The sequence below is a fragment of the Ixodes scapularis genome, unplaced genomic scaffold, assembly GCF_016920785.2.
Source record: "Ixodes scapularis isolate PalLabHiFi unplaced genomic scaffold, ASM1692078v2 PGA_scaffold0__279_contigs__length_252992795, whole genome shotgun sequence".
Classification (NCBI taxonomy): Eukaryota; Metazoa; Arthropoda; class Arachnida; order Ixodida; family Ixodidae; genus Ixodes; species Ixodes scapularis.
In genome coordinates, this window is record NW_024609835.1 from 191044456 (window position 1) to 191059762 (window position 15307).

Below are 15307 nucleotides of genomic sequence, written 5' to 3' on the forward strand. Positions count from 1 at the left end.
AAAATTGGTCTTATTTGGTTCTTGATAAGGTAGCTTATCATGAAAAATATACAACCAATTTTGATGTTTTCAGAAATGTTCTGCAACGCTACTTGCCATTTCTCAAACGCCCACATTAATGTAGTCTTTGCAGAAATGTAATGTTGTATTCAAGGGTTCACTCTCTAGACATTAAAGCTGACACGGCAGCGAAAGATGCAACCACACTCGCCATCCCGCTAGCTTATGGCGACCGGAAAAAAATCCCTAAAGTTGTACAGACAAAGCTATTGGTGCGCATGCTCAGTAACACCGTCTACCTCCACTGGGATATTTGGAGGTAAGGAACCGTCCTGCGAAAGCTTCCTTTTGAAAGGGACATTTTAGGCATTGCCGGAACGTCTTAAAGGTCCGGTATCATGTATGTATCTTTGACGCACTGTCAGCTGAGGCATGAACTAAGTATAGTTACATGCAGTACTGAAAAATGCATTGTCGCGAGCGCTCGTTTGCGAGCTTTGGTCGGGCGGGTATTCGCAGACGCACATTTCTCTAGAGCCGGTATGATATATATATATATATATATATATATATATATATATATATACATTTGTATATATTTAGAAATGTAACGAGTAATGGATTACTTCCGAAGTCTTTCTAATAAGCATGAGGAGCACGTGTGTGTGTGTGTGTGTGTGTGTGTGCGTGCGTGAGCGTGTGTGTGTGTGTGTGTGTGTGTGTGTGTGTGTGTCATGTGTGCAACATATACGAGCCCACCAAAGATTCCGTAAGCAACATACCAAATGATAAGTCGCGCCTTATGCATGAACTTTCTTACATGCTCTGCTCCATGGGTTTTGAGGAATGTCAATACAAAATTACATTTTTTGAAGGGGAACCGCTTCCCCTTCAAACTGGATAGGACATTTTTTTTATCGTCACCTTCTCAACATTCCTGCCATAGAAGGGTGGATCTACCTGAATGAGTGCTAACAAGAACCCTACGTTTATTCTCAGTCTGTAAGCGGAACGCTGCCATAATTCTCCTGAAAATAATTAGCATGACTTTTGAAAAGGCATATATCACGCACTACTTGCATCACCTCCTCCCCAGAGGCTTCGCACCCGTTCAAACAGGTTTTTGCTTTTTGGGCATAGTGAGCAGCAAATAAAACTCAGCGCGAGCTTTTGAACTAGAATTTATTATCGGTGCCTGCTTCCTGTGCAGAAAAGGAACTCTATTCTTAAGATCAGTCACTCGGTCTCCTCATTGTCTCCACTGCATTGTTAAACAGAAACCACTGAAACCCAGCCCCTTCGAGCACTTTACGCCTCACTTGCGCTGTTATACAATACCTTTGCCAGCACCTGGCAACACCAAGGCAGCGTAAACAAATCGCTAAATCACAAGTAACTGTGAAAATAACTAAAACAATGCACCGACGCCATGGCTGGTTGAATGGTAATCAGAAAATATCGCGAAAAGTGAAATTAAGTTAAATCCCTTGTCAATGGATGGCAGGTTCAAGCAGTTACATTGCTTTTCTTCGTAATTACCCATTTTAAATTGATAAGCCATAGTAAGTCTAGACCACATACAACGTATGTCGCGGGAGTCGCGACAATCCGCATTATAAGCGGTACCGCGCTATAACCAAAACATGAATTTTTCAAGCTAAAATACATGCCATGAGACAACTTACCTTTGTAAAACAATTTATTTTATATTCGATAAAAAATAAAGCTCACTTTTGAGGAAAGTCTTTATTTCACCAGACTAGTACACTTCTCTCTTAAGTGTGTCACACATTTTGAAAGAAATGAGTGACTTTTGCCTGGCGCAGCTTTTTAACAGCGTCGCGGGTTGCGGACGGACGTTGCGAGCGTTCAGGATTGCTAACCCTAATCACTTTTCTCCGGTGATGAAAATGCGTTAAAATTCGCGTCCTTTATACGGTACGCGCATGAAATGCTCTAAAAAAGGCATGAAATTCTCCATATAAAAAATCTGTCGATGTTCGAAAACACAAATGCTTAGAAAGCACCACTGTAGTCGAAGTAAACAAACACGACGACACGGGCGTTTCTGCGGTCTTGAGAGTGCCGTCACGACATCGCCGCACGAGTTGGTGGATCTTCCCTTCTAGTACGTGCTGGGTTATCATAGCGACACACAACGAAAATTCACAGTCAAGGATAGCGCTTTTACGCGGAACGGTGAGCTTCTACTACGCCGTTGTCGTCGACGATTACCACCGACGCCATGTTTGCGGATAGAAGAAGCCGGCCCTTGACCGGCATGCAACGAGCGCGAACGGCTGGTTGGGCTCGCTCCAACGCCCCGCGCCGTGAACGACACCTGCGTGCGTCTCTCGTCGCTATGGCAACGGAAGCCTTTCTCTTCGCTTCTCCCCCGCTTCTTCGAGCAACCTCCTTGCCATGCTTGCCCCCACGAGTGCCGCTTGCGGCTAGCGCCGTTATCTAATGTCGCACAGGGAAGCGTGCTCGCTGCGCGGGTCGGTCGGCGCGGTCGGCGCGCTGCTCCAGAAACCGCACTATAACGGGTATTTCCCTTCGCGCCCCTGCATTTTAAGCGGTATGTAATTATATGGAGTTCTATGGGAGGCGAACCGGTGGTTTAAAAAAGCCGCGTTATACACGGTCCTGCACTATAAGCGGTTATGTTGTAAGTGGTCTATACTTAGAATCATTATTATTACCTTCAGTGCATATATTGCCGCGCGCGCAGCTGGTCATGTAGGCAGCGCGCGCGTAACCTAACGGTTATCGTACCTGGTTTCCGCGCGTAAAGCCTGGGTTCGATTCCTGGGAGCGGCGCATCTTTTTGTTTCTTCCTGCAGAGTAGTATTCTGGTAAATTCGAGAACCGTCTTGGGGGCTGATTTGAAGTTAAAATGTTCTACGGGCCGAACCTTCTACGCCGAATGGTCCTGAAGCCCACGCGTGTACAAAAGCGACTCCGGGTGGCAAGCCGGAGTCAGTTTCGCTGCCGCGTTCGACTCTGCTGTCACGTCGACGTCGACGCCCGCGACGCTCTACATGCTTTTTTTTTATTTTGTTTTGTTTTTCGTTGCATCGGGACGATGCACTTTTTAAAGGGGGGAGCAATGCCGCGCGCGCAGCTGGCCAAGCAGGCAGCGCGCGCGTGGCCTAACGGTTATCGTACCTGGCTCCCACGCGTAAAGCCTGGGTTCGATTCCAGGGAGCGGCGCATCTTTTAGTTTCTTCCTGCAGACTAGTATTCTGGTTTTCCAATTTCAGTAGTATTCTGGTAAATTCGAGAACCGTCTCGGGGGGCTGATTCAAGGTTAGAATGTTCTACGCGCCGAACCTTCTACGCCGAATGCTCCTGAAGCCCACGCGTGTACAAAAGCGGTTCCGGGTGGCAAGCAGGAGTCAGTTTCGCCCCAGCGTTCGACTCTGCTGTCACGCTGACTTCGACGCCCGCGACGCTCTACTTTCTTCTGTTCCCTTTTTATTTTAGGAAACAAGTTCGCCCCATTAAACGTTTAGTTTCTTCAGTTATTATCGCCTCATCACTTGTCGTTCGTGACAATATCAAGGGTAGATTTCGCTAAGCATCGCTCTATTTGAAGGCCTCCAAGAACATTTGACACGCTACCAATATCTTTGTGATTCATGTTCTTCAATACACACACACACACGTTTCGCATCCGACAACAATATTTCTTAGCACGTCATTGTTTTGATTGTTCACTCTCCTCTGCTAAAATGATCTGCAATGCATCGTAGCTCTTGATGCATAAATATGTACGAACCACACACATGCGAGCGCTCCGATGTTTCTGCTCTAGCTGACGACAACCTTCTGCTATTTTGTCTCTGCCAAAATTACAAGAATATCTCAGTTGAGTTACTGCAATTTAACCAGCTTTGAAAAAGTGGCTCCGATCCGTACTTGAGAACCAAACTATGGTGCCTGGAGCGTGTCTCCGACTGGTGTGTTTAGGGTCCTATATCGCCCATACATAAAAAGTGGTCCTGAAGGGCAACAAATAACGTCCCAGAAGCCGGAGTGTCATGCTGTCGGATGTCGCGATCCTGGCCGTTGGCCGCAGAAAAGCTGTCGAAAAGCACGAGCGAAAAAAAGTGTCCATGTCGTCCCGGCGTCCCAACTTCTACCTCCTGAAGCTTCTGTAGACTGTAACACTGGAGAGCGACCTGCTGCAAAAGAGACGTTTACCAAGCACACCACCGCTGTTGGAACGTGGCCAGGATTGCGACCGTCGACAGCATGGCAAATCTAAGACATCATCAGGCAGAAATGGAGGGACCACTTTTTTGGACGTAATAAACACACCAGTCGAAGCCGAGTTCCAGCTGCCATAACCGAACTAAAGACCATCGCAACTCTGCCACTCCGAGAACTGTGCGGCTGCACGCGCGAGTTTAGCTCGAGTCGCGCAAGGACCGGTGGCGCCATCTCGCAGTAACTATTGTGGTTCTCCTTTGGGGCCACTGCCTTTGGGAGTACCACTTTCGCAGCGAGACGCTCTACCGCGAAGCGGGTTCGTACTCGCGTGGCATGCTGCTCGTTGAGCCCTATTAGACACCAGTCACGTTGGTAACGGTGATAAACTCTGTTTATTAACAACGAAACAAATAACAAGAAAACAGTGGCTATAAGCTGGTGTAGGGACTGGACGCACCGTCAAGCGAGTCCAGTCTCGACACAGGAAAAATGAGAAAAAGAGACGCGCGCGCTAGCTATACGCTCACGCGCTAACGCGCTCACGAAGAGCAGTTCCTGACGAGACACCACTGAAATAGAACGTTGTTTTGGAACGTCCGTCTCCTGCCTGTTTCTTTCACCACATTTGGTGAAACGGACGTGATCGCCAACTAGAACGGGTGAAATGCAGCAAGGAGAGCCTTCGGACCCGCCGCGAGCCACTGTTGCAGCAGCCGCAGTCCGCCTTCCACCATACTGGGACCGCAATCCGCGAGTTTGGTTCCTGCAAGCGGAATCACAATTCCACCTCGCTGGGGTCACCACACAAGGCCGGAAGTACCACCACGTCGTCTCGGCTCTTTCACCAGCTGCCGCCGACGAAGTCTACGACGTTCTGGCAAATCCCTCTCCAGCAACACCATATGACCAACTGAAGGATGCTCTGCTCCAGCGCACCGAGATTTCGGAACGCTCCCGCGTGCAGCAGCTTCTCTCGGCGGAAGAGCTCGGAGATCGGCGGCCAAGCCAGTTGCTGCGACGCATGACCCAGCTTCTTGGAGAGCGCTCTAACAATCTGGACGACGTATTCCTCTGTGAGCTGTTCTTGCAAAGGCTACCTTCCAATGTCCAGATGGTTTTGGCAACAGCAACAACGTTGGACCTCCCCGGACTTGCCGCGCTGGCCGACGCCGTGATGGAGGTCACCACTCCATCCGTCGCCAATGTTACCGTGGCTCCACAGCAACCAACAGCCCTGGACTCTGGATCGGCCGCCAACAGCCAGCCTCCCCAGGCCAACATCGAGCAGCTTTGCCAACGTTTAGAGGAGATCGTCGTCGCAGCTACACGAGGCCGCACCCCCCACCCTCGTGAGTCACATCGCAGACGTTCGACGTCTCGTCGAGCACGCGGCGAATCGACATCTCGTCGTACACGCGGCGAAAACACGCGATCACTGAGCCCTTCCGGGGTCTGCTACTACCACCGCCGCTTCGGTGCCAACGCTCGGCATTGCCTCCGCCCCTGTTCATGGCAGGGAAACAGGCCGGCCTACCTCTAGAGGCGACGAGTGGTCAGGGCCTCGACGAAAGTCGCCTTTTCTACGTGTGTGACCGAGCCACCAAGAACCGGTACCTCGTCGACACCGGAGCCGAGATCAGCGCAGTTCCAGCAACGCGTGCCGACCGTTCCTTGACACCGATCTATTTTCTGCGCGCAGTGAACAACAGCGCGATTCCAGTCTACCGAGAACGGTCGATCACCCTTAACCTCGGCCTCCGACGGGTTTTCCGGTGGATCTTCCTGGTGGCCGACGTCAGTCAAGGAATTCTCGGCGCGGAATTTCTCAACCACTACAAGCTCCTCGTGGATGTTAGAAGCAGGCGACTGATAGACTCCACCACGCGACTTTCCATCCATGGTACCGCAACGGACGACAATGCAGTCTACACGTCTGCCTGCACGATCCCGGAAGAATCGTTCAAGACTTCACTGAGTAAGTTTCCGAGCCTTACTCAGTCACCTGATTGGACCAAATTCGTCTCGCACGACGTACAACACCACATCGTGACGACAGGACCACCTGTTTACTGTCGTCCCCGCCGTCTAGCCCCAGAGAAACTCCGCGATGCTCGCCAAGAGTTTATACACATGTTGGACCTTGGCATCATCCGACCCTCGTCTAGCAGCTGGGCGTCTCCATTACACATGGTGTCGAAGAAAAATGGAGACTGACGGCCGTGTGGCGATTATCGTGCCCTAAATAAGAACACTGTACCGGACAGGTACCCTCTACCTAACATCCAGGATTTTACGGTCAACCTACAAGGCGCGAAGGTCTTCTCCAAAATCGATCTGACGCGGGCCTACCACCAAATTCCCGTGGCCGAAGAAGATATCCCGAAAACAGCGATCACGACACCGTTTGGACTTTTTGAATTTCTCCGCATACCCTTTGGCCTAAGAAATGCGGCTCAGTCATTCCAACGGTTCATCGACGCTGTCACACGAGGGTTACCTTTTGTCTTCGCGTACGTAGACGATTTGCTCATAGCCAGCAAGTCACCGGAAGAGCACACGACCCACTTAGACCTCCTCATCGAACGACTGCGCAGCCACGGCATTGTCATCAACGCCACGAAAAGTGTGTTCGGAGTTCCGGAATTGGAATTTCTTGGTCATCGGCTTGACTCCTCGGGCATCCGTCCATTGCCATCAAAGGTACAAGCCATCAAACATTTCCCGAGGCCGACTTCGACCACCAAAGTCCAGTCCCTACACTGGTAAACCATAGAGTAATATACACAAGGTAAAGAACGGACACTGCCATAGGCCCCAGCAGCCCAGATAGAGCAGTTACAGCTAGCGCTCTGAGCGGGCGGTATTAAACACAATCTGGTTCCGGTTCTGGTCAAGTTAGTTTCGGTTTCGGTTTGAGCATTTTTGTTTCGGTTCTTCAGTACCCTTCTCCTTCTCTTTTTCTCCCTTTCTTTCCTTCTCGCCTCCCTCCTCGCTAGGCTCTCGGGAGCTCCTTGGCTCCGGAGCCGATGATTCTTTTTTTTTTTTTATGTTGATGCAGATTTATTTTAATTTTACGATATAATTCTTGCAAAATGTGTCGAACAAAGTTTCAACTTATTGTACACATTGAAGTACATAATCGCCACGTTGACCCCTGGCTGGTGGAGCATTTTGGGATGTTTTGGGGTCAACAACAGTAAGTGGTTTGAAAACATTTTATTGAACCACATTCATATGTACATGGTTTATTTCAGAAGCTCTGCATGTTTTATAAGGAATAGATACTCACAAAAATAAATGAATATGAAGGAGTTCGGCATATCGTACACTTCGTAAAAGATCTTTAGCAGAGCCAAGTTAACAAAAGCTTTCCACAGGGAACATGCTCAATGATCCGTTCACCTTCACGCCGACTCGGGCACGGGAAGTAAGTGCAGAAATAAACAAGACATCGCTATCATTACCAGGCGAAGCACACACCGGATAGTACAAAATTCGAATTTCCGGCTAATATAAAACACGCGAGATGGCATTGCCTAAAATTCTCTGCGGGTGAGCCATCACAAAAAAAAAGAAGAGTGAGAACTCTATTCGGGATCTGACAAGATTCAACCATAGATATTCAACCATGATTCAACGTCCCTAAACATTCCCCGAAATACATTTGTTCAGGAAAGAAGTACTACTTCAGAAAAAAAAAGCAAAAAGGTATAGAGGCGGGTACACAACTGGACACATTTTCTTCTAGATAGCTGTAGCTTCTATACACTATTTTCTATAGAAATTCTGTAGAAAGTGGATAAATATTTGTGTATGGGGGCTGGCCCGGCCGTGATACACATTTCCTGGAAATAAAGGAAACAAATGTTTGGAGTGCAAGCTACACTGCCCAATTAATAAGCACTTTCTGTTTTTGATTTGGCAACCGCCTCTGTTAATATGCTATTAAGCTATTAACAGTTAAACTTACCTAGTTGCTTACTAGCAACTGAAGAGTGTAGCCGAACTTTGTCCAAGTTCCGGTTAAGGAATCTAACATGCCGACACAACCGTGTTCGGCAAAACATTTTTAAGAACCTTTTGTGACACCTTTCTGAGCAAAGGCTGAAACCACCCAGCCCTGAGAGTGTGTGATACAAGGCAGCACACACTCCTCGAACATGCGCTACACCCTCTATTACGGCAAGAAAGTGATTTTCTAGTTTCTGAATGAAGTTAAAGGCGGCCTGTGATGGTACTACTAGGTTTCCGAAGAGTTTCCCAGGCACGAGGTGTGCTTTAAGCATATGAAAATACTGGCGAGGCCCGGTCAAGTTGTCAGACTCATCCTTTAGCAGCATAGAACAGCCACAGCTGTGGGTTGTCTGTTCAAGGAAGAGTTTGATCAAATAGCCTCCAACGTATTAAGTGCACGAGTCATCAATTATGCTAGACCTGATGTCTGATGCCAGCTCAGAAATATCTTCTAGTGGCGGGAAGTTATCAACTGGAAAACATTCCACATTGCAATGAAACTTTCATGGTGCGAAAATATTGGCAACTCCTTGAGGAGGTCAGCCTTTTCATCCTCTATATTTCCATTCTTCGAGAGCCTGAACAGTTTCTTTATCCCTATGTGTTTCAGTCCTGAGGTGAACTGATTCACATTTGGGTTTGTATTGCAGCCTAGCTTTTGTCGTATTGCCCCAGAATGTTCTCCAGTGGGTCTTGCTGCAGGCGTCGAGTAAGTAAGAATTTAGAGGCATAGCTGTTTGAAAGCTCATCCCAGAGCATGAGGACGCTCATTATTGTAACTTTCCACCCTATGATTGTTTGTGGCTGCCTCCTACTTTGGAACTTCCATGTTGAAATCCATGCGAGTTGTTGGTGAAGGAAATCGAGTATCTCAGATTCTCCTTTCAGAATGGCATGACGCAACTTCTGCCCCGTCTTCTTGAATTGCGAGCTATTTAAACACTCAAAAAGTCTGTCCATTCTATCACAGAAATAGGCTGCAGCCATGGCTGCCTCAGGAAGCTCCTTGGCATCAACAAGGGATAGAACGGCAAGACAGACTGAGGCACTCAGGACCTGTGTGGCACGCTTTACTTTCATGTTACTGAAAGGTTTTTGAAAAACGTGCCCCTCAGTAAGTTTTGGAGCCAATCGTAACCTCATCTCATAAGTAGAACGATAAAGTTTAACAACATGGGACCACTCAATGACCTCTTCCCCAATGCAAAGTTTGTGTGCTTGGAGATTGTTTCTGGTTGTTTTGATGAGGTGCGGAACATCAAACATAACGTAAACATGTTCGTTGTCGACTTCAAAAAATGGATTATCAGCAGATTTACCAAGTTGACTGGCTAAGCTTACGTTTGAAGCCCCCTGATCACAGACCACGGCCTTTACAGTGAAGTCAACAGTCTCAAGCTCTCGAATGAGATAAATCAGGAGGCTCCAGATAACAGAAGATGGTGTTGGAGTGTGCACAACAGTGTATGCGAGGGGCTGAACCCGCATCCTGAAACTTCCAGAGACCACAACAACCAGGGCTCGATCTGCAATGAACGAGGTTCGTTCAACACCGTCATCTGTAAATCCATGGACAATGTCGTGTGCAGGATCGTATGTCTATTTCTTCTTTAAAACAATCTCATCAAAAATCAAGGTGCACACACGATCACCTGCATTCCAAGACCGAGTTTGAGATTCGATGGAGGACATGACACTAGGTATACCAGGAGTCATTTTTACGTTCGACAGCCACCTACGCAGTGAACGCTGTGTGAGAAGCGTTAAATGTAACGATAAAAACGGTATACCTGTGGGCCATGAAAGTTCAGATGCAAAGCAAACTTCTTGAGCCACAGTGGAAACCGTTTTTCTCGTCCCTTGCGCCCTAATTTTACATGCGACAAGATAAGTCCAAACACCTCTTCTGTCACAAACGGACGCACCATTCCAAGTGCTTCAGCAGCTGTTTGACGCATTTGCTTCTGTTGCTTGCGCAGTCTTGATATTGTCTTTCTGTAACCGGAAACCTTTGCTTGTAGGCGTTTTATGACGTCCCTGGGCCTCCTTGAGAGCTTGGCGGAGGCAGGTGTTGAACGACCAGAGCCTGCCAAAACAATACCGAAATCACATAAGTCAGGCTACACCAAAATGATAAAAGTAGAACCCGACAAAAACAATACCGCCAAATACCGACCACTTACCCATGCTGCAATATGTGCCCCCCCCCCCCTCCCCGCTACTTTGGAAACGTTCGCGAAATAAACAAAGCACGTATCAAGGTCCAACTGCAGACTTAAAAACCCACCCACCTAACATAAATGCTCATCCGCGTCAGCTGCTTTTCAAAGCACACCGATGAAAAAGGTGAAGCTTGACATATGCTGGTGCCTCAAAGTGATGACCCCCCTTCCCCCCAACCTTCGGCTGTTCTGCATTTTTGCTTTCGGGCCTGCCATAAGAAGCATACATCTCTGAGTTTTTCATGGTTATCTCCAAATTGTGAGTGGGCATTTGCTCCGCATGTTCTGTTACCACTGTTTATGCACAAATGGCTGCTATCAGAAAAAAATTCAACTAGCTCTTAGTCCTTAAGCTGCAATATTTTCACCACAACATCTGTATTAACATAAATTGATGAATTTTTCAAATATTGAATAACCGCGTAGTCAATCCCTACATTCCACGGGGTCATCCAAAATGGGAACTGTATGTAACAGGATTGGCAAATTACTACAGTAAGCACAGATTACTAGGAAACCACCCGTTTTCAGAGTATTTCACTGTGCCACACTTCAAAGCTTATGTTGCCCGCCACCTAGAGCCCTATAGTTATGTTCCAAGTTATTAAGGCCAGCACAAAAATGAAGTGACAAATAATGTCACCTGACTTGAAGCATTGCGCATACTAAATGCAGAGGTACTTAACACAATTTTGCAGTGCTTAAATTTGTAGAGAAGTAAATTTATACTCACAGGTCCCAGATGATTCAGAATGGCCAACAGACGAAGATGGAGTGCTGTGGTTCAAAAGCTGGCCAGGAGAGCTGGCCATCCCCATTTGCTCTGAAAAATGTGTCACTGTTAAATACGAATGTTTGCATAAACCCAATTTGTGTAGGCGATTTATTTTACCACAGGCCGCTGTGGAATGTGACGCACTGGTACCCTCTAGTGGAATACCACAGGGGCTTGTCGCCATCGGTTGTTGTGAAAAACGGTTGCCTCTCAGATATGAGCCGCTGTTTTAAAAGAAATGATCTCACCATGAGCAGCTGCCGAAGGTGACGTTCCGCTGCCCTCCAATCGAACATCCCTGGGGCTTGGTTCCGCCATCGGCTTTTCTGAAAAGCGTTTCCTTGTCACATATGAGCAGCTGTTTTAAAAGAAATGATCTCACCATGAGCAGCTGCCGAAGGTGACGTTCCGCCGCCCTCCAATCGAACATCCCTGGGGCTTGGTTCCGCCATCGGTTTTCTGAAAAGCGTTTCCTTGTCAGATATGAGCCGCTGATTTAAAATAAATAATCTCACCAGAAGCTGCTGTGGGATGCGACGTTTTGCTTTCCTCCAATGGATCGTCACAGGAACATGTCGCCACCGGTTCTTCTGAGAAATGTTTGGTTGTCAGATATGAGCAGCTGTTTTAAAAGAAATGATCTCATTATGAGTAGCTGCCAAAGGTGACGTTCCATTGCCCTCCAATTGAACATCCCCGGGGCTTGGCTCCGCCATCGGCTTTTCTGAAAAGCGTTTCCTTGTCAGATATGAGCAGCTGTTTTAAAAGAAATTATCTCACCATGAGCAGCTGCCAAAGGTGACGTTCCACTGCCCTCCAATGGAACATTCCCGGGGCATGGTGCCGCCATCGGTCCTTCTGAAAGACGTTTGCTTGTCAGGTATGAGCCCCTGTTTTAAAATAAATGATCTCACCATGAGCAGCTGCCGAAGGTGACGTTCCGATGCACTTCAATGGAATATCACCGAGGCTTGGTTCCGCCATCGGCTTTTCTGGAAAGGGCTTCCTTGTCAGATATGAGCCGCCGATTAAAAATAAATAATCTCACCATAAGCCGCTGTGGGATGGGACATCCTGTTTCCCTCAAATGAAACGTCACAGGGGCATGTTGTCGCCACCGGTTCTTCTGAAGAATTTTGGCTTCTCAGATATGAATACCTGCTTATAAAGCTTCAGATGTATTATCCCTGCTACAGGCGAATGATAGGATAGTCGTGTTACTTTTCAAAGGAACAGAAAATATTCAGCATTCTGGAAGGGAATTTAAATCCCTTATTGATGAAAATTAATGTTGAGCAATATTAATCAATGGCGAAACACAGGATCCGGCGGGTTTCGAAAAGGCACTTAAGAATCACGGAATATCTTAACTTTTTACGGCCCAGTATGCTAATGCATGAAAACATAAGAGCATGGGGAACTAAATCTGACCCTGTAAACATGAGTGTCAGGAAGACGACTCAGACGGCACGAGTCCTCTTGTCGAATTCGATATGAACAGGGGAGCGTTGACCTCCCTTATCTTTCATTTTTATCACTATTGTATGATACACACCTAGGATGCCCTGTAAGAAGACATACTGCACTGGCAGAACTGCCCTTCTTGATTGCAGGACACAAATTGCTGTATTTCAATACAGCTGACCTTGTGCTTTAAAACAATTATCCAAATAACTGGGCCGGAAATTGGTTCCGGGCAACGGTGTGCGCAGGGACATTACAGGGATAATGTACAAAAATGCTAAATGAATTAGATAAAACATTTAGGCGCAAACTAATAATAAAAACTAATAAATCAGATTAAAACTTTTGAGACTGCCAGGAAGTATCGTTGACAGCATGCTGGCAGTTGACATCAGTGACGTAGAGTTTGTGCTGCCTAAAAGCAAAATATAACAGAACTCCGTGCAGACTGCAAATAAAGAATATGTTACCTTCGGTGTTACAGATGGCCTAAGCATTTTCGGCCGAACCGTAGGGATAGCCGTTTTGGTCACCCTTGTCTTCCCAGGATCCAAAAAGTCCTTGGCTGTGAAATGCTCACTACACAGGCCATTCCCCTCATAGAGCTCCTTGGCTGTCTTTCCTAGGAGCTCAGGACATCTGGCGTACTGTAGCCGTACTTTTGACCTGCAGAACATTGTATATACCAGCAAGGTTACATATAGTGTAAGGGTAAAAAAAACTCCAAACATCTGAGCCTGTCCAGGTGGCACGCCAGAGGAATGCCCAACTTGGGCAAAGGTCTGGCAAACATAAGGGCCCAACTTTGGCGCACTTAGGATTTTGCACCACGGCAATCATCAGTGCCAAAGTACGGTGCCTAACTATAGCCGTAGTTGGGCGATCTTTGGGCATGCCAAACTTTGGCTCTTCTCTGGAACGCCAGCGGAGCGCCAAAGTTGGTGCAATACCTGGGTCAAAACTGCCAAAACAACGCTGAATTTGGGTATTTCGGACATGCCAAGTTTGGCCTTTCTCTGGTCCGCCACAGTCCTGCCAAAGTAAGTGCCAGACTTGAACCATAACTGCCAGAGCAACGCCTAACTTGGGTATTTCGGTCACACCAAGTTTGGCTTTTCTCTGGCCCGCCAGAGCTGCGCCAAAGTAAGTGCCAGACTTGAGCTAGAACTGCCAAAGCAACGCCTAATTTGGGCATTTCGGACATGCCAAGTGTGGCCTTTCTTTGGTCCGCCACAGTTCTGCCAAAGTAAGTGCCAGACTTGAACCTTAACTGCAAGAGCAGCGCCTAATTTGGGTATTTTGGCCCCACCAAGTTTGGCCTTTCTCTGGTGCGCCACAATTCTGCCAAAGTAAGTGTCAGACCTGAGCCATAACTGCCGCAATAAATCTTAATTTGGCGACTTGGGCCATGCCGAAGTTTAACTCCTCTCTGGCTATCCACTGAAGTGCAAAATAAGTGCCAAAAGTGGCAAAGAAAGCCGAGAGGCCTGCCCAAGTTTGGAATATCTCTGGTGTGTCACAGAAGTGCTATTTGACGCGCCCCGGGAGAGAATTAAACTAAATGAGCGCGGGGAACACGATGGTCAGATGTCATCACTTGCGTTCCCAAGCAGCACGGCAATACTTTGCGGTATCGTGCCAGTACCGGCCGAAAGTCGGTTCCAATATCGCTCAAATGTCCAGTTTTGCACCCCCGTTTGATATACAGCAGGTATTGCCGTACAGCCGTTTTGCCCGGCCTAGTGTTCGCGCAATATTGTGTGAATACTCTACGATGCGTCTGCTCCGTATTGACCGAATGTCGTGCAAGTATGTGTACGTTGCATATCATTTCTTGCATATCAAATCACATATACAGACAAACAAAATTGTTTCGATCGCTCCCAGGAGTTTATTAAACCAATATCATTACACACACTGTATTCTCTATTATATTTACAAAGGTCACACTTCTCTGTAAAACGAAAAGCAAATTATAAAACAGAATTAACACTGTCCTCATGTCGAGCAAAACTCACCACACAAAAAACCACGGAGATTGAGAGGAAAGCAGGACTACTATCAGAAGCATGCATGCAGTGTACTTACTAATAAAAGAGCGATATCATGTAATCCATAATAGATGTATAATCCAACTCAGGGCACCCCACGAACACACTCGAGAAAGAAGGTTGCGCACATTCAACTGACGTCTCGTCGTCGGCGAAGAGCAGTTTTTGTCGAAGCGTGTCCAACAAACACATCACGAGAATTCCACGAACTCCGGTGAAAAAAAATGGCTGTTACCAAAAAATTGGCATTGACGTATTCCGGCCGTTTACGACAAAATAAACACGGCCGCGTCTGCAACGCACGAAAGCAACAGAATACTGAAGAGCGCATTTCGAGAACCGGACCTACGTGGCCCGCCTATTTCTATAACTAGGCAAACGGCGAAACCGGCAGCCCCAGAGATCCCATCAACGTGACAGGGAGAGTCACGTGACAAATTTTCGTTCAAACGTTTTTGTCCTACGCGCCCTACGTAGAGAAGTCACGCCGGGTCACGCGCTTCGCTCCACCCTTTTGATTTGTTTAAAGCGGCTGTCGCGCTCGCTGACAGCCACACGAAGACACA

General features: G+C 47.4%; 1 protein-coding gene across 1 annotated transcript; it reads left to right on the top strand.

Annotated features, from left to right (window-relative positions):
- Positions 1-4879: 4879 nt before the first annotated feature.
- On the top strand, positions 4880-5740 carry LOC115328870 (the record flags this gene model as incomplete). Its single annotated transcript, XM_029990306.2, has 1 exon — positions 4880-5740. A coding segment is annotated over exon 1 (861 nt), but the record flags the coding sequence as incomplete, so codon positions are not given.
- Positions 5741-15307: the final 9567 nt, after the last annotated feature.